This window comes from Panthera onca, chromosome A3, assembly GCF_046562875.1.
Source record: "Panthera onca isolate mPanOnc1 chromosome A3, mPanOnc1 haplotype 2, whole genome shotgun sequence".
Taxonomy (NCBI): Eukaryota; Metazoa; Chordata; class Mammalia; order Carnivora; family Felidae; genus Panthera; species Panthera onca.
The window spans coordinates 2,215,571-2,234,372 of NC_138341.1; the positions used below are offsets into that span (position 1 = coordinate 2,215,571).

Genomic DNA, 18,802 nt, shown 5'->3' on the forward strand with positions numbered 1-18,802 from the left:
AAGTGACCCCCCGCCCCAGCTCAGAGCAGAACGGGGGGAGGCCGTGGGACAGAAGCCTCGCTCCCGGCGCAGACGTGCACCTCGTGCGCCTGCTGAGATGTGCGTCCAGAGTCCTTCCCTCTCGACTCGCCGGACCTCGCGCTGTGGATCGTCCTTCCCGGTACGCGGCCAGCCTCCCTGCAGCCAGACCCTTCTCGTCGCCACTCGGTTGCAAACAGGCACAGATCAGGCACCACCGCCTCGCCTCCTCCCTCGCCTTCACGGGGTCCCCGTCTCCCCGCCCCCCTGCTCGCGGTCCACCCGTGTCTCTCGGTCCGACTTCCCGCCCCATCTGCCCGTCGCACCAGCGCTCGGCGAGGCCAACGGTGATTCTGCTGCCGCCGTGCCCGCCGCCTCCGGAGCCCTGAGGACTGTCCCTCCCTGCACCCCAGACCCACATGCTTCCCCCCCCCCCCCCCGGCCACCCCCTGCACGTGCAGACCCCGCACTGCCCCAGGGCAATGCCCTCCTCTCTTCCTAACCTCAGACCCGCACGGAAGCGGCTGGTTTTCCTCTTCCTCGTGAATGTCTCAAAGGCCCTCAGATGCATCGTTGTCGGAACCGAATTCCGGATTCTGAGCTCTGACCTTTTCCAGCCTTCCCCATCTCCATGACCGCTTCACCGCCCTCGGGTGGCACGTCAGCTCTCAGACCCATCCTACGGCCCCGCTCCCCGTGTCAGGTCGCCACTCAGCCGTGTCCCTTGGCCTTGTCCACATGCCCACGCTAGTACAAGCCGCCTGCAACCGTGCTTTTCAGGCTTGGAAGGACGGGTGTTTTCTCAGGACTTTTCAATCTTCAGCAGACTGAAACTTACCCTTTTTTTTCTTTAATTGTAGAGAGGGTGTGAGCAGGGGAGAGGAGGAGAGGGGCCGCGGGAGGGAGCGAGAGGGAGGGAGAATCCCAAGCAGACTCCATGCTCAGCACAGAGCCCCACGCCGGGCTGCATCCCGTGACCCCGAGATCACAACCTGAGCCAAAATCAGGAGTCAGATGCTCAACCCACTAAACCACCTAGGCGCCCCCCAGACCGAAGCTTCTGTAAAATTCCATCTACATTAACAATATGAAAAACACGTACCGGGTACAAGCCCCCTCTGTTATCGTGCGTGACAATAAGTACTCTGTCGAGTGGCTCTAGAAGTTTCTGTTCCTCCGCCTTTCTCGCTCGGGACCGGTCATAAGGGGCACATGGTCCACGGTCTCCCTGGAAGTGGCAGTGGCCAGGCCTGGGTGGCACCTGGGAGTATCTTAGGCTCGGGGGGCCCCTCAGTCTCTGGGGCAGCCACTCAGCTCTGCTGTGACCGCACCTCCTTCGTGGGAGCCCAGAACCAGCCTTAGACAACACGGACCACGTGCAGGAGGCTGGGTCCCGGAACTGCGTGCAGACCGTGCACCGCGTGGATAGGGCCTGTGGACCACACACAGGTCGCCAGCATCAGGCCTGGACACCGGCTTCACCGACACCTGCTTCGCCCCTCAGGTTCATGCGTCATCCTCACAGGGGCTGATGTTTCTGGAACGTGAGCCTGACGTGTTGCCGGTGCCCTTGGAAGCCTCCGGAGGCTGGCCTGGCCTTACCTGCCCCTTGACCACACCTGCACTGCCCGCCCCTACCTGCCCCTCATCCTCCCCTGCCAGGCCCCCTCTTACCTGCCGCACCTCTCTCAGACCGCACCGGCCTCCTCCCTCCCATCGCTCGTATCCCCACAGCCCCCACTCACACCAGGCCTTTGCCCACTGGAGCTCCCCTCCTGCCCTCCTCACTGGGGTCATTTCCTGGGAGGCCAGCTGAAGTCATTTCCCGGGAGGACTGCCCTGAGCACTCAGTTCAGATCTGACGCCACCAGCAGGAGAGGCCAGCCTGTGTGACAGAGGCAGTTGGGAAGAGAGCAATAATTAATTGCCCCTGCATACAGGATCTGCTTAGAATGTACACAGAACTGATTTGGACTTGGCCGAATAGCTTTCCCATTTGCAAGTCCGGAATATACAGCCGCACTTGTGATTCTCCCCCAGCAGTCGGAGCACCCCCGTCGGCCCAGACTTCCACCTGCGGGGCCCTCAGGGCTGCTGTCAGGAGACTCCGCAATCAGCAGCCGGGCCCGTGCTCTCTGGGTCCTCACCCCCACTTGGGGTTCCGCCTGGGGAGGGGTGGGGCGCCCACAGGGGCAGTGCGTGCCTCAGTACCTGGAGAGGTGGGGGACTGCTCCGCTCTCTGTGCGTTAAACAGCATCGCGTCATTCCCTTGCTCGGAGCCCTTGCGAGGCTCCCCAGCCCCTCAGGATGCATCTGGATCTCTCGTGGCCTGAGGCCTTCCTTGCTGACATCCCATTCTTGCCCACACCTGCACTCTCACTGCCAGTGTGCCTGCCGTCGGGATCCCGGGATCGACCGGGGTCCCTCACGCACACTGTCTCCCCCTCGCCTGGAGGGTCCTACCCCTGCCGGACCCCGCTGTTCCTCCTTCACGTCTGGCTCCAGCAGCTTTCCGTTCCCTGACATTAAGTCCGGCCACCTGGTGACGTGCACCGTGGCACTTGCTTCAGAAAGCACTTGGGGTGCGTGCAGAATCACTTGAGTGATCATCGGAAAAACGCTTTGTTTCATATCCGCCTTCCTCGCTGGATCCTGAGGTGAACGCACGGAAGGCTGTGCACTCAGCCGGCTCTTTGCCCACAGGGCCTGACCTGGTCTGTACGTCTGTCGGCCACACACGTGACCAGGTGCGTCTGCTGTGTCCGAAGCTGGTTGGCGCCCGTTGCGCTGAGGGGATACGTAGATAGGAGTGAGCATCCACTTTTTGCTTCTTAAAACGCCGGAACATTCTCTCTGATAACATGTTCCCCTGCATTTGCCTGCTGGCCCTCCTGTCTTCATTGCCTCGGGGTCAAAAGACAAACACAGTAAGTCCAGGTTGACCGGCTGACACATCCCTGTCAGCCATCTTTTTTCGTCTTGGTAAAATAGAATTAAACATTTAGCATATGAAGCCACTCGTTTTGTAGACACACGCAGATCTTCCCGATACAGATAAATGTATCCGGCGCATAGCATAAAATTAAGTTATTAACTTTAAATTTGTGGAAATTACAAAATGAAGTTATCTGGATGAAAACGGAAAGCAGTGTTCTAGATTTGGGGGGGGGGGGGCTTTCCAACAAGAGTTCTCCCCGTGTTCTGCCGGTTGTTCAACGTTAACGTTTGTAGGATTTGCTCATCTCTTGCTTGGTGTCCTTCTCGCCTGATTACACACGCAGCGGTGACAAGTGGCGTTGCGCTCAGTCCCTGCCGCCGTCCGGCCTCACTGTCCTCGCCCGCGGTGGCGGGAGCCGCCCCGAGCCCAGCAGGTGCCGTGTGTCCGAGTGGCTGCGATTTGGTCACGTATCCCCTGTGTCTTCCAGAGCTGCAGGAACTGGAGGGCGGCGGTCGACCTGTGCGGGCGCCTTCTCACCGCCCACGGCCAAGGCTACGGCAAGAGCGGGCTGCCCACCAGCCACACAGCAGACTCGCTGCAGGTACGGCCCCTTTGGGTGGTCAAAACGTGGGGACACAGAAGGCGCCCAACCTTTCGTGCCACTGAGAAAAACCTGAGACGAAGATGGGCTTTCGTAGCCCAGATTGCACGCCAGTACGGCTGACTCTGGCCTTCCTGGCCCGATGGCACGGATGCGAGCTGATTTCCCACCGTGCCTCTGCGCCCAGGGCCTCCGGCCCCTCGGAGCTGACCGCTCACCCTCGTCGCACGGCCCTCTCTGACACGCGCCCCTCCTGACTCCGTGCCCTTCAGTGCCCTCCCCAGACAGGGTTCTGTCCACAGCTGCCCTCCCTTCACGCCCGCGCCCACTGGACTCCTTCTCCTGCCCGACAGGATTGTCCGACTGAGACGATTAGACGAAATCACTCATGTCGTTCTTACCAAGCTCAGGAGTATTCTCAGAAATGCGTGGTTAGGCAAATGTGCAAAGAAACAAAGTTTGGCCTTTGTTCGGATGCACTGGAAATCAAGCTCTGCTACCAAATTCGTAGTAAATAGGAATTTCTGAACTTGACCCACGTAGGCAACCTGTCGTTTCCCTTATGTTTTGTGTTTCAGCTTTGGTTTGTGAGGCTGGCGCTACTGGTGAAGCTGGGCCTCTTCCAGAACGCCGAAATGGAGTTCGAGCCCTTTGGGAACCTGGATCAGCCAGATCTCTATTACGAGTACTACCCGCAAGTGTACCCGGGCCGGAGGGGTAAGGCACTGGTGCTCCCCGTCCGTGCCTTTGCGTGCGTTTGCTTTGCTTTGCTTTGCTTTGCACGTAAGTGTCCTCCCTTTTCCTTCCGTATCCGGGCTGGAAACCTCAAGTAAGTAACCCAGCAGAGAGCCCTGACTTACCGAATGACCTCGCTGGGTTTTCTAAATGCACTTCCCCGGACATAGCGGTCGGTACAGCCATCTGAGGCACCTGCTACAGGACAGAAGTGAGATTGGGGGTAAGCACCGGTGGTGGGTTTTTTCAGACTTTCTGACTGTGCTCCGGAGTAAAACATACTCATATATCATGACTTACTGCAAACATACGCATAGAAACAAAACAAAACCCCCTTGCAACGGTACTTACTCTGTGCCATTTTCTCCTAGTTCTGTCCTGATTTAATTTACTTAAAAGTCTGGTTGCAGTCCCCAGGAAGCCCCAGGGAGCCCCGCCATCATCTGGAAAACCTGGGCTGCAGCACGGAGCAGCTGTCAGGAGGCAGGAAGTAGGGATTGCAGGAGGGAGAGCACAGGTGACAGAGAACCTTCCGGGGCACGAGCAGCTCAGGTGGAGTGAATGCTTCTGGGCAGAGAGCCTCAGAGACGTGTTGAAACCCCGCAGGTGTTCCTGTGAAATGTAAACCAGCTTCGGGAGGACTTCCAAGAGGCCGCAGAGGTAGTTACTGAAGGCAGGGCTCTGCAGTCAGACTTCCTGTAGGTCCTGCCCTGCACTTCCTGCAGTGCCTCTGTCCCAGCACCCTTTCCAGGACAGCAGCGGTGATTCTCGGGCGTCGCGAAGATCGGGCAACGCCATTTATGTAGGTTGCTCAGAGTGGGGGCTTCTGCCCAGTAATTACTGCGTTTTGGCTGTTTTTTGTATTCTGTTCTTAATTCATCAGTAGACACCATATCTTACCGCCACCTTTCGAAAGATCACCTGGTCAGCGCTTGTGGGATGTAACGGGAATGACAAAGAAAAGTTCTGGTTCTCAGGAAACCCAGAGCCTGATTGGAGGTAGAAAATAGAAAATCGTAACCGGACAAGGGAGGACAAAGGCCCTACGAATAACGAAGATAGTGGTGCCATAGAGTTTTCAAAAAATTAAGTCAACTTCTTACTTGGTTAATATTAGAGGTAGGTAAATAGATGAACTGAGACTAGAAGGAAAAACACATTTCTCAGCTTCTGTCTGTGTTGTTTTTCCTTAAAACAGCACGTCCTGTTTCTGTGGAAGGGACAGAAGGAGCAAGCTTTCTGCATTCTCGGGGCTTTCTCTTCATCGTGTTTACTCCCCACAGGGTGGGGAGTTGCGTAGACTCGGGGTCAGGAAGGGGACAGCAGGGCCCCGTCCTGAACTTCTTCCCAGCCAATGGCCCGTCAGGTCTGGCGGGGCACAGACGAGAGCCAGGAGCCTCCGTGAGTGGAGCCTTCTCGAGGATGCCCCAGCCGCCTGGTGTTATCACAGGCGGAGGAGGTGGGACAGGGGGTGCCGGGCTCCCCGTCGGTCCTGCCACTGCTCGCAGCTCACGTCTGCCTTAGGTCCCGGCCAGGACCCTCCCTGACTCTCTACCCACGCTCCAGCTCCGGAAGCCCCAGTGGCTGGTTGTCGCAGTCCAGCTGTGGGTGAGCCCCGCATCCCCCCACAGCCACAGTGGCTGGAAATTCTGGAAATTCAGACCACGCCCTTTGGAGGGTGCACCCTTCTCTGGTAGCTCAGGGCACACTTCTCTGGCTTGTAAATTAATCGTGTTCTTTCTCATCTACACTTTCCAGCCATTTGAGGTCCCTCCCTTCCCTGGAAGGTGATGAGCAAGCTTCCACCCTAGAAAGGAGTGAGTCTCTGTGGCCACTTGTTTTTTTTTTAATTTTTTTTTTAATGTTTATTTATTACTGAGCGACAGAGAGAGCAGGGGAGGAGCAGAGAGAGGAGGAGACACAGAATTCGAAACAGGCTCCAGGTTCCGAGCTGTCAGCACAGAGCCCGATGTAGGGCTCGAACCCACTGACTGCCGAGATCGTGACCTGAGCTGAAATCCGACGCTCACCCAACTGAGCCACTCAGGTGCCCCATCTGTGGCCGCTTCTTAGCCACTCTGATGGAAAGGTGCCCAACAGAGAGGTTCGGGGCAGTATCCAGGGGGGATGTTTGGGGATATTTCTGCCCAGTAAATCAAGAGAAGATAGGGTATTCTCACACTTGTCACGAGGAACAGCTGTGGTCCCTTCAGCGTAAACAGTGTTTCTCCCCACCCGCCTGGCCGCAGCCCTGTCCCTGCTGTGTGGTCCTACCATGGGGCAGAAGGCTGCACCCTCGGCCAGCCCTGGGGGTTGGCAGCTGGCGTTGATGGGTGTCTCGTCCTCAGCTGACAAAACTCAGCTCTGAGTTCACAGGCCCGTCTCTCAGTGGCTCTGAACTACCAGCTACCCCAAAGCACACAGCTTCACAAATGCTTCGATTTCTGTTCCCCTTGAGGTCCAGAATTGTAGATTCAGAAGGACTGTTCGTGCATCAGCCGCTTCTGGACTTACACGGGTGTTGAAGAATGCGTAAGAGATGAGAAGGCAGGTATTTCCTGTGCTGGCCGGTGACAGCCTTCAGCCCCTCACTACGTCCAGCCTTTCCTCTGAATGCTCGGCCCCCGCCCGTGTGCCCTCTTCTGTGACACCGTCCTGGAGTCCTGGAGACTCCGCCCCTCTTCACCGTCTCTGAAGAGAGACGTTGGTGGAGCTGGTCCGAGCTATCTGCATAACGAGGAGTGAGATTTCAGGGCCAGGTGTGGACTCCCTGTCATCCTCAGCCTCAGTTTTGAGGACATACTTTCCCAAAGATGTGTGGACAAGAGAGCCTGCTTCTGATCCCACCTGAAATTAAATTGCATGGGGATACGGATAAAGAGAGGATAGTAGCCATGCATCATTAAGCAGCTAATTTAAGTGACGAAGTAGACATAAATCATACATACATTTCAGCTAAGGCGTGTTAACATTCATCCACAACGATATGCTGAATGCTTACTAATTTTTCTTCTCGTTTTGTGATGTAACCAGCATAAATGTAAGTTTTGATTCATTCATTCGTTTTAGCTTGCAGTATATAAGCAAAGCAAGTCATTAAGATGTGCTTTACAGAGGAGGCTATAACAATGCAGATAAGTAACTTTTATGAATGAGCTCTAATATATCTTATTTATATATTGGGCATAATTTTTACCCACTCAGAATATTCATTGCAAGATATGTAATGAATCATGAGTAAAAATCATGAAGTGCTGTGTTTTGTTTTTTCAATTTCACCCAAGAAAGGAACAGTAACGGCAGCTTTGTACATTTCTCCCACATCTCGAGCAATTTCGTAGTTTCCGCCTGTCTCGAGGGCACAGTGTGTGTGTTTCAGAAACTCAGCACTGTCTTTTAACAGGTTGTTTGAATTCTCCCCCTTGCTGGAAAGAAAGAGCAGCGGCGAGCAGCCCCAGGCCGGACCCCGTCCCCCCACCCCCGCCCTGCTGCCCTCCACCGCACTTTACTGCTGCCTCCCTTCTGATGCCGTACGTCTGTCCCTGTCCTTCGGGGCCCAGAGGTTGGGGGAGGAGCTGCTTCATCAGGCTCTTGCTCAGACTTCCGACAGCTGGGTGAGAAGCGGCCGCTCAGAGCTCAGACTCCATGTTTAGCAGCAAAACGGTGGATTATGAGCAGACTTGAGACAGTAGGGTCACACCCGGCCACCGAGCTCTCCCCGTACTTGTCACCAGGTGCAGGAAACTCAGACAGTCAGTGCTGGTGGTGAGAGTAGAGGATGTCAAAGCAAGAAGGAAAATTGAGCTCCATGGTGACACCATGTGACCTCTGTGCCCAGGACAGAGAAAAAGAAAGGTAAGTGTTTGAAACAGAAGTCCCCTAGCTGTGAGTTCTAATTGTGTCCGGTAGGGTCCTCTTTAAACTGCTCAGGATGCCGTCATTGCAGGCTGCCTGGGGAGCTCAGTCCATTGAGTGACCGACTTCAGCTCAGGTCACGGTCTCGCAGTTTGTGAGTTCGAGCCTCGTGTCGGGCTCTGTGCCGACAGCTCGGAGCCTGGAGCCTCTTCGGATTCTGGGTCTCCCTCTCTCTCTGACCCTCCCCCGCTCACACTCTCTCTCTCTCTCTCTCTCTCTCTCGTAAAAATAAGTAAACATTAAAAAAGTGTTTTTAAAAAAGTAACAAGCCCAGAGCAGTTACATCTGTGTCATTGGAACTGTGCCATCAGGCTGAAACGGGCGAAGACCCCTACCATACAGCTTTCTGAAATGCGGTCCTCGCTGAGCCCCAGTGCGCTGTTGCCGTGAAGCCCTGTGGGCCTGGAGGCGGCTTTACCGGGAGGACCTGTGAGCAGGAGGTAGACGGAGGGTCTACCCTCTGTGGCGGCTGACCTGCCTCTGCCTGGAGCTGCGGAAAGCCGAGACGGCCGTGCAGAGCGCCCCGGGCCCCCACGGGCCCCGGATGTACCCCGAGCCCCTTAGCTTTCTGTAACACGGACAAGACAGAAGAGCAGTAGGCTTGGCGAGCGGTTCCCCCGTGGTCCCCAGCCGTGCCACCTTGGGCCCTGTAGGCAGACCCTCCGGGACCTCCCTGCACACCCCGGGAGCCCACTGCCACCCAGCTTTTGAGGTGGAGGTGACAAGGGGAAATGGCAGGGGGGCCACAGGCACCAGCCTTTACCCAAAATGAAGAAAGTTTTTGTTTTTGTCTGTCTTTAACGTTGACAGCTGTGGAATTAATGCTTGGTGTCAGGGCTTCAAAATACCTTTCCAAGCACGACACCCTGTTTCACTTGTGAGAATCCTTCCTCACATGCCTGTGATCGCCTCCTCTCTTTAATTTGCTTTTAATCAAGTTGTTTTCATTTTGTCATTTTTAACACTAGAACAGACCGCTTTCCTCTCTGAAGGGTTTGTGTCGGTGAGACTCGTGGACAGGGATTGCATCCGTGGATGATGTAACTAGATCATTCGTTGTGTCTCTGGGTTAGCATCTTTGGCGTGGCACGTTTGTCACTGTTGATGGTGCTGGTACCGATACGTGATTATCGACGACGGTTCACTCCGAGTTGTACGTCTTCTTTGCGTTTCTGTCTTCAGAAACGATGACCCGGGCGCGCTTCTGACGTAGGTGGTGTATCCAGTCATTCCAATTCGGCCTGTTGCGGGACAGTAAGATTTTCCAGAATCCCACCACCGTTTTTTATAATCTGCTGCTTGGAATTCTCTCTCTCGTTCGAAAGAAAGATGGTCAAACACACAGCACTTTGGGTTTTCAAAGTACTTCTCGGGCATGAAAGAGTTCGCTTGACTTTCTCTGTCGCTGGAGGAGAACTTTGAAGCCAAACAATGGGAAATAAGTCTGTTTGATGACCCTCAGTGTGATGTTTCGGAAAGGCAGTGCCTCCTCCGATGCCGAGTTCGGGTCTGTGCGTCCAAGTTATTAGAGTTCATTGTGAAGATACCGTATGAAATCGTATTTCAGGACGTGATCCTTACGGACGACCAAGTCAGACCAACACTGATGGGGCAGACACTTGACCCGCGTGCTTCACGTCTGCACCCTTCCGTCACCTACCCAGTCCTCTGGGAGTGGTGGTAACACTGCCGGTGTCTTCTGTCCTCTCCTGCCCTCCCTCTAGAACCCTGAAGTTTGTGTTTCTGGTCGCAGGTCTAAATTTGGAAACTTTTTGGAGTGCCTGGGAGGCTCAGTCGGTTGAACATCCGACTTCGGCTCAGGTCATGATCTCGTGGTCCGTGAGTTCGAGCCCCATGTCTGGCTCTGTGCTGACCGCTCAGAGCCTGGAGCCTGCTTCCGATTCTGTGTCTCCCTCTCTCCCTGCCCCTCCCCTGCTCGTGCTCTGTCTCTCTCTCAAAAATAAACATTCAACAAAAAATTTTTTTAATAAATAAATAAAATTGGCAAAAAATTTTTAACATATAACTATACATGATGGCTCAGGATGAATTGTTAATCCTGTTTCAAATGTCTTACTTTTTTTTTCCATGACAAAATCAATTCACCTCCTCTGCTTAGGTTAGACTTCCAGTTTATGCTACGTCAGAACTTGGGGGCATTTATCACTCGAAGTGCATTTCCAGTCTTTTCTCAGAACAAATCATCATAGACATGGAAGTAAGCGTTCCATCTGGGTTCTGTTCCTGTCGTTAGAACACCCGTGGAAGGCCTCGTCTGAACCCGTCTCCCACGAGAAGTGCTGTGGTTACCAGATACTGGTTACGGTCGGTCCCGCGTGGATCAGGCACAGCCACTTTAGGCTCGCGTGGGCGCGGTGTGGTCCAGTCCACAGCGTCTGCTCGTGCCACGCGGCACCGGGGCAGCAGTGAATTTCCCACTCAGCTAATAAATCCTCTAGGGTGCTTCAGGACTTGCTCAGTATGGTTCTGGGCTCGTTATACTTAAAAAGCAGCATGGACATTGTAGGTTGAGGGTCATTTTATGGCGAAGGTGAAGGGCACTGTGTTCTCTCTGAGACATAGACATCCAGTGACCTGTGTCCCAATAAGTGAGCAGCGGAAGGAGAGTCATCAATGACAGCAGCTCCTCCGCGTTCTGTAGGGGAATCAAGGCAGACAGGAAACCGGCAAAGCAGGGCGAGATGTGGGGGGAATCACGTGCAGAGCAGTGACCCCTGCGGGAGGTCCTACGTGACCTGGACGTGACACGGAAGTCCCCGGGCAGAGGCCCTTTGAGTGTGTGCTGTTAACGCGGGACAGAGGGCCCACGCGGTCCCGTTAGGTGCTCTCTGCGGGACATCTGCACACCTGGGCCTCACAGCAGCGTGGCCGTCTCAGGCCCCCTGCTGTGCAGGTGACAGAAAAGACCCCAGGAGGACGCCATCCGCCCAGCACACACAGCAGGTGAGCAGCGGAGGTCCAGGCCGTCTGCATGGCCAGCCTGCTGCCTCCTGAAGCAAGGGGCACATCCCTCCCCAGAGAAGCTCCCGTGCCTCCTGTGGTCGGTGTCCTTTGTCGCTGCCCAGCACGGAGGCCCGCTTGTCTCTGGCGCCCTCCTCCCCGGCTCCCCGAGCCGGCCGCGTGGGCTCACTGCCCTGCAGAGGCTGTAGGCATCCGTGTCGGAGGACCGTTTGCATTTCGTGTTTCCTGAATGATTGATGGGAACGCTGCTGCCAACCTAGATCTGGGCAGGTCATGGCTGTGCGTGGGTGGGAATCTTCCGGAAAAAGCACATCCTCTGGGAAGTGTTGGTCCTTGCAGATTTTGACCAGCCCTTCATTTCGGGGCTCGCTGTCCCTGCAGGGGAGAGGCCTCCGGGCTCGCGTGGAAGGCATGCATACGTCATCGTCCTCCTGCTCAGCCAGCGCCGCCTGGCCCGGAGGGTATCCTGGAGTCGCAGCGTCAGGCGCGGGGAGGCCGGGTTTGTGCAGACCCAGAGAATCGGCGTAAAGGTGCTTCTACCTGTGTGTCTTCGAAACACGCAAAACCAAGTCCTCATCATTGTGAGGAAAGCGGCTTCTGCCTGTGCTGTGCGGAAGGGGAGAGTGGCTTGCCCGGGGACAGTGGTCATGTTGTAGGTCCAGGCCCGGGCCCGGCCTGCAGAGCAGACGGTGCTGACTTACGTCAGCCTGTTCAAGCTGGAACCGATCCACGGCGTCTCTCCACCTGGTGCTGTATTTTGTCTCTACGAACAGTGTGTTCTTTTTCTAGGAAGGGGCATTGTTTTCTTTCCGATTTGTTTCATTTTTCTCTTTCCCATGAGGCTGGGAGGTGTGTGCCTTCCTTTCATTTTCTAAAGCTGTTCAAGACCTTCTCGGTGGTACCGGGAGAGAAGAGGAGGAATTCTGTCTCCTTGTGCGGCCCTAGCTCCAGGTGCCTCTCAGAAGGTCACAGGTAGGGACAGAGCTTAGGGGAGCCACACTCGGGCTCACTCTCGCCCGCCCACTTTCTGTCCTCAGCTCCCAGATTCAGTCACAGAGCCGTGCTTGTCGTCACCTGCCGCTGACGTCTGTCCTGCGTCCGCGCCGCCTGGGCTCCCCACTGACACCTGGCGCGGCGTGCTGCAAGGGCTCGGGGTTGGCAGGGCGGGTGCGGACGAGTGGGGACGGGGGTGTCCACAGACCGCGCGCAGAGGGAGCTGAGGCGAGGGGGCAGCACGGCCAACGCGAGGGGACGCAGTAGCTCTCCTGCCACAGAACCCCGAGCGCGTTGTTGTAGGTTCTGTTTCCTGTCTGGAAGGGAGGACCCGTGAACAGAGGAGCGGATGGCCTGGTGGCAGCGAGGAAGCCAGGAGTTCCGTGGACCTGTTCCCTCTGTTAACACCAGGGCGAGGGAGGACGCGTCAGTATTTCTAAGATAATGTGCTAAAATTTTTTAAAAACGTGTTAAAATTTAGTTCTAGGAGAATTTTTGTTCCACGAGCATTAGTTCTGGACCTTATTTATGTCCCCACATTCAAGGAAGAACAGAGTAGATTTTGTGTTTTCCCTCCTGAGAAGCAGCCGTCGGGGGAGCAGTGCCCGCGGTCACCTGTGCAGGGGCCGGCTCCGCGCAGGACGGACACACGCGCGGTCTCTGCGCTTCCCCGGCCCCTGGGCCCTGTCGTCTCGGCACGCGGCAGGGAAACAACACGGACCTGAGGAGGAGGCGTCGGCCGTGCGACGTCTGAGGACAGTTGTACGCGATGCCGACTGCGGGCTTTCATCTGGCCCTGTGAGCTAGGACGTGGTCCCACGGCACGTTTGTGCAAATCCAGATCACGGCTGCACAGTCGCCTTTGGGTGGGCACACTTGGGTGTCACGTCAGCGAGGTTGTGGTTCCGAGTAGGGCTATGCACCCAGACCCCCGGGAACCCGTCAGGTGGACGCTCTGACCTAGGTCTGGGGGTCCCGGGGTGGGGCCGAGACTGCGCTCTACCGGGGCCCCGGGGCTGACGCTGCGGGGTGGAGGGACCCCTCTGAGGGGCCAGGTGTCGTGTGTTTCCTGTAGGGTTTGCTGTGAGCTTTGAGCCCGCCTGGGTGTATCCTTGTTCTCCGAAATCTGCACATTCTTCTTCCTGCTTGCCTGTTTTTATGCAGTTAAGTAAAATGACTTTGATCTGTTCCTTAGCTCTTTCAGCTAAAAAATGAATATTTCGTTCAAAGCTGTGAACTTCGAAGCTACTCCTGCTATACAGAAAAATTACATTTTCAAACTACAGACCGCTTTGCTGTGGTTTAACTATAAAACTGCATGCATGACCACTGGCATTGCAAAGTCCACGTACAAAGTAGTTGGTGCTTGGAAAGTATTTTCCATAGAATTAACTCCATATCTACTTAGGTCCTCAGGTCAGCCCATAAAAGCCTGTTCACCCGTTAAATGTACCTTGAATAAAGTATTAATATTCCTCTTTCGACTATAACTGGCTACCTTTAGTATTCCTAAGGAAAAAACACTTTTTTTTAATGTTTATTTATTCGGGGGGAAGAGAGAGAGAGCACACGCAAAAGAGCAGGGGAGGGGCAGCGGGAGAGAGAATCCCAAGCAGGCTCCATACTGTAGAGCCCAGTATGTAGAGCTCCATACTGTAGAGCACAGAGCCCAACGCAGGGCTCGATCTCGCAAACCATGAGATCATGTCCTGAGCTGAAATCAGGAGTCAGATGCTCAACCGACTGAGCCACCCAGGCGCCCCTGTGGGTTTTTTTTTTTTATTATTATTTCTAATTTGAGATCCCAAACCCTTTTTCTTTAAAGAATGGATCTAATTTTATTTTTATTCATGTGGCCATTCACATATCCCGACAGTGCTTAACTGAAAATTACATTTTCCTTCAGTGATTTGGGGATACTGTCTTGTCCAGTAAATTCTGTGTGCGGTTGGGCATGTCTTCTCTTTTTTCGGTAAATCATCTTTCCTTTTTCAGATTCTTTAAGGTTCACAGTAAAGTTTAGCATTACAGAGAGCTCCATATGCCCTCTCCTCTGCGTACCATTTTATTAATATATTATTATTATTAACATCTGTAAACATCTTGCGTTCCTGTGCTAAATTTGTTACGATAGATGAACCTATACTGGTTGGTCCATTAGGATTAAAATCCATTAGCTTAGAGTTCGCTCCCGGCGTTGTACGTTCCGTGAGTCCGGACAAGCGGGCAGTGATGCGTATCCACCATTCTGGGACCCTGCAGGATAGTTCCACTGCCCTCAACGTCCTCTGTGTCCTGCCTGCTTGTCCTTCCCCTCCCCCCGGCCCCTGGAAACCACTGATCTGTTTGCCTCTTCAGTTTTGCCTCTTCCAGATTGTCTTCTGTTGGGACCATACAATACGTAGCCTCTTCAGACGGGTTTCTCTTACATGGCGGTGTGCCTTTAAGATTCCTCCAGGGCTTCTTGTGGTTTGCTAGCACGTATCTTTTTACTACTGAAAAATACTCAATTGGCTGCGTGTACCACGGTTTATTTATTCATTCCCGTATCAAAAGACGTCTCGGCTGCTTCTGGTTTGGGGCGGTTACGAACAAGGTTGCCGTCGACGTTCTCGTGCAGGATTTTGTGCAGACGCGGATTCTGCAGTTACTTGGCTAAGCGCCTGGAGCACTGTTGCTGGCTCCTACGGTAAGCCCGGCTTTGGTTCCGCTGTGCCTGCCAGGCCGTCTTCCAGGGCAGAGCACCGTCTTGCGCTCTTCCCGGCGATCAACGCTATTTCCTGGTGCTCCTCATCTCCGCCAGCGTGTGGTGGTGGCATCTTGCCGGACTCCCCGTTCTAGCGGGTGTCTGCTGGTATTTCACTGCCGTTTTAGTTTGCAGTTTGCAGTTTGCAGGTCCCTAATGACAGATGTGTGACGGGGAGCATTTCATATCTTATTTGCCATCTGTATACCTTCGTTGAGGCACCTGTTCAGATCCGTTGTCCATTTATTAATTGAGTTGTTTCTTGTTGATTTTTAAGAGTTATTTGTATATTTTGGATACAACCCCTTTCTTCATGAGATGTGCATTTTGCCAGGGTTTTCTGTCACTTCTCATTCTCTTGACATGGTCTTTCACAGGGCAGTTCTTAATTTTAATGAGTCCCAATTTTTTTTCTTTCACGGATCGTGTTTTTGTATCTAAAAAGTTATCACCGAACCGAGGTCACTTAGATTTTCTCATATGTTCTGTTCTAGAAGTTTCACAGTTTTGCATTTTACGTTTAGGTCTCTTACCCACTTTGGGTTAAGTCTCGTGAAGGATGAAGCTCTGTGTTTCGATCGATCCCCCACGTAGATGTCTGGTTGTCCCAGCACCATTTGTCAAAGGGACTGTCCTCCCTCCATTGACTTCCCTTTCCTCCTTCGCTGAAGATCAGCTGGCTGGGTTTAGGAGGCCTGTTTCTGGGCTGTCTGTTCCCATCCATTAGGGCGCTCGTTCTCTTCCTTTGCTGGGGTCACAGTAGCTTAATAGTAAGTCTTAAAGTTTGGGGTGTCCGTTCTCCAGCGTTGCCCATGTCTTCAATACTGTGTTGGATTTTTACGGTCTTTGCGTCTCCACCTAAAGCAGACCGCCGCCAGTACGTTTATGTCCACAGAGTAACCTGGGGGTTTTGACTGCGGTTGCACTGAATCTGCCGGGGGAGCTGCGAGGAACGGACACCCTGGCGATGTTACGTCCTCCTGTCTGTCAACATGGAGCGTCGTTCCGTTCGTTCACGTCGCCTTTGACTTCTTTCAGCAGAAACTTGGAGTTTTCCTCACACAGTTGTAGCTATTCTGTCAGATTCACCTCTTACTGTTTCATTTGTGTCGGTGCTAACGTCAAGGGTAATATGTTTGTAATTTCGAATTTCAGTTCATCGCTGGTATGGCAAGTCAGACCGACTGACTCATGTATTATCCTCGTATCCTGTCCCCTTTAGTTGCTTATGTTTGGGAGGGCTTTTTGTTTGGTTCTGTTCCATTTTCGTGTCAGTCTTTTGGGATTTTCTGCATAGACGATTTTATCCTCTGCATAGAGGGTTTTATTTCTTCCTTTCTAATCTGTACATCTTTCCTTTTTTTTTTTTTTTTTGTCTTATTGCATTAATTAGGGACTTCTAGTATGATGTACAATAGGAGTAAAAAGAGGACATCCTTGCCTTATTCATGATCTTACAGGGAAAACGTCTAGTTTCTCATCATTAAGTACACCCAGAACTCAACACCCAGAAAACAATCCAGTGAAGAAATGGGCAGAAGACATGAATAGGCACTTTTCCAAAGAAACATCCAGAAGGATGACAGACAGATGACAAGATGCTCACCATCAGTGTCAGTTGGGTGATTTTTAATAAACAGTGTCTTTCAAGGAATTGGTCCATTTCATCTAAGTTATGAAATTTGTGGACATAGTTGTCCTTAATATTCCCTTATTATCCTTTTAGTGTCTGTATGGTGAGTAGTGATGTGTCCCTCCCTTTCATTTCTTTTTTTTTTTTTAACGTTTATTTATTATTGAGAGACAGACACAGAGCGTGAGCAGGGGAGGGGCAGAGAGAGAGGGAGACACAGAATCCGAAGCAGCTCCAGGCTCCGAGCCGTCAGCACAGAGCCCAACTCGGGGCTCGAACTCCCCATGACTGCGAGGTCATGACCTGAGCCGAAGTCGGACGCTCAACCGACTGAGCCACCCAGGCGCCCTCCCTCCCTTTTATTTCTAATATTAGGGTTCATGTCTTCTCCTCTATTTCTTTGTTAGCCTGGCTAGACATTTATAAATTTTACTCATTTTGTCAGAAAAACAGCTCTGAGTTTTGTTGATTTCCTCTGTTGGTTTCCTGTTTTCAGTGTCATTGATTTCTGCTTTTTTATTTCTCCCCTTTCTCTTCTACACCCTCTGCCTTTCTGTAGTGTTCTGAGATGGAAGTTTCAATGACTGATTTTAAGATCTTGTCTCTTTTCAAATATGTGTGTCTAATGCTATAAAATTCCCTCTTAGCGCTGCTTTTCCTCAATCTCACAAACTTTGATAAGTTGCATGTTCATTTTCACTTAAGTCCCACATGTGTTTTAAATGCAGAAACGTCCTCGGGTACATGGGCATTTGCCAGGGTGCAGAGCAGATAGCTCCCTGCCACCTGTTCATATATTCAGCTCGTTTCTAAAGTGGGTCTGGGAACTTGCAGTAGAATGTTTGTTTCTGTGTTGATCTGACAGAGTTTGAAGAGATCTAGAGATCTTCTTTCTCTGCAGGTGAATTCTGACCCACACGGGAGCGATTGTCACCTGTTCTTTACGTGATATGAAAGGGTGTATCACTTCCCGTGTCAGCGCAGTCCCACGTTTAGTGATGCTGCTGGTCAAGACATCTTTCTAGGAAGCCAAGAACAACTCATTCCAGAATGTAAACTCAGTCATCCATTGTTTTTAGACATAGGAATTATTTAGTGTCATCAAGAAAGAAATTTTTTTTCAAAAAAAAAAAATTCAGACATTTAAAATTCAGTAATTGTCATCTTTCTTTTGTCCGGACTTACAATTGCAATACAACCTATTTTCTGTCAAGTTCCTTATTTTCGCCTTCCCTCTTTAGATCTTTCTTTCAGTCTCTGGTAAAGACCCTAGAGCGTCGTACAGTTCCAAGAGGACTAAGCACAGGCGAAAAGCCATGCTAGCGTGGCCCGTGGCAGACCCTCCCTGATGATTAATGCTTAGGCCGAGGGACAGGCTGGGGACCAGAGACGCTGCGTCGCTTACAGGTGTCACACAGCTTGTTTTCTGACCATCTTCCAAACTGTATTCGGGATCTAAACACCGACGCCTTCGGTCTGTGTTCAAAAGCCCTCTTCTGACTGTGTGACCGCCCCGTGTTGTCACTTCCATATCCACGGTCTCCTTTATAACCAGCACAGGCCGTTTGATCATTTTGACGGTTTACGCGTACTCCGTGTATATACCAGGTGTCAGATTCCAAACCGTATCAGGAGAGACATTCACAAAAAGATTCCCTTCTTCCGAGAGCTGACGCAGCCCCTTCGATTCCCGTGCGTGAGCCCTTCTTCAGAGCACCACCCTCGCTCCCCCGCAGCACTCTGGCCGGGCTGCGTGGCCGTGAATTACCCCCTGCGGGGTGGCTCTGGGGGTGGAGCTTTCACGTGTGGCTCCCCTGCCTCCCGTCGGGGCACCTGTGAGGTAGAGCTTTCCCTCCAGAGCTGCGCACACGCACCCACACAAACCACCGGATCAGGCTAAGCGCCGTCCTCAGGACCTGGGCCTGAGGCACATCTTCGCTCACTTTCCTCCCCTGCTCCCCCGTGCCTGGCGGGCCTCCTTTCGGGGTCGGCTTGTGGGCAGCCTTCTGTTTGAGCTTGCCTCCCCAAACAGATAGAAAAGATGCAGCGGCTTTCGCCGCGGGAGGGCGCAGCCTCTGGTTTCTACATGGTTACCGCACAGCTATGGAAACAGTTAGGGACATCGCCTTCGCCTTTGGTCCTTGTGGCGCTTTGCCGAGAAAACCGGCATACATTTTACGACAGACACCGTTGCAGACTTTACCGAGAAAGGAAGGCGTGCTGGCGTCCCTCCCGCTGCCA

General features: G+C 53.0%; 1 protein-coding gene across 2 annotated transcripts in view; it reads left to right on the forward strand.

Moving 5' to 3' along the window:
- The window catches only part of TRAPPC12 (trafficking protein particle complex subunit 12), an 81,768-nt gene that overhangs the window by 27,522 nt on the left and 35,444 nt on the right, over positions 1-18,802 (forward strand). For both annotated transcript variants that reach the window (XR_013554827.2, XM_078445055.2), the window contains exons 4-5: positions 3,444-3,557; positions 4,136-4,274. Coding sequence is in view for 1 of the 2 variants with exons in the window: in XM_078445055.2 (XP_078301181.2) it covers positions 3,444-3,557; positions 4,136-4,274 (253 nt within the window). In the remaining variant the exon portion in view is untranslated. The remainder of the gene's footprint in view (positions 1-3,443; positions 3,558-4,135; positions 4,275-18,802) is intronic.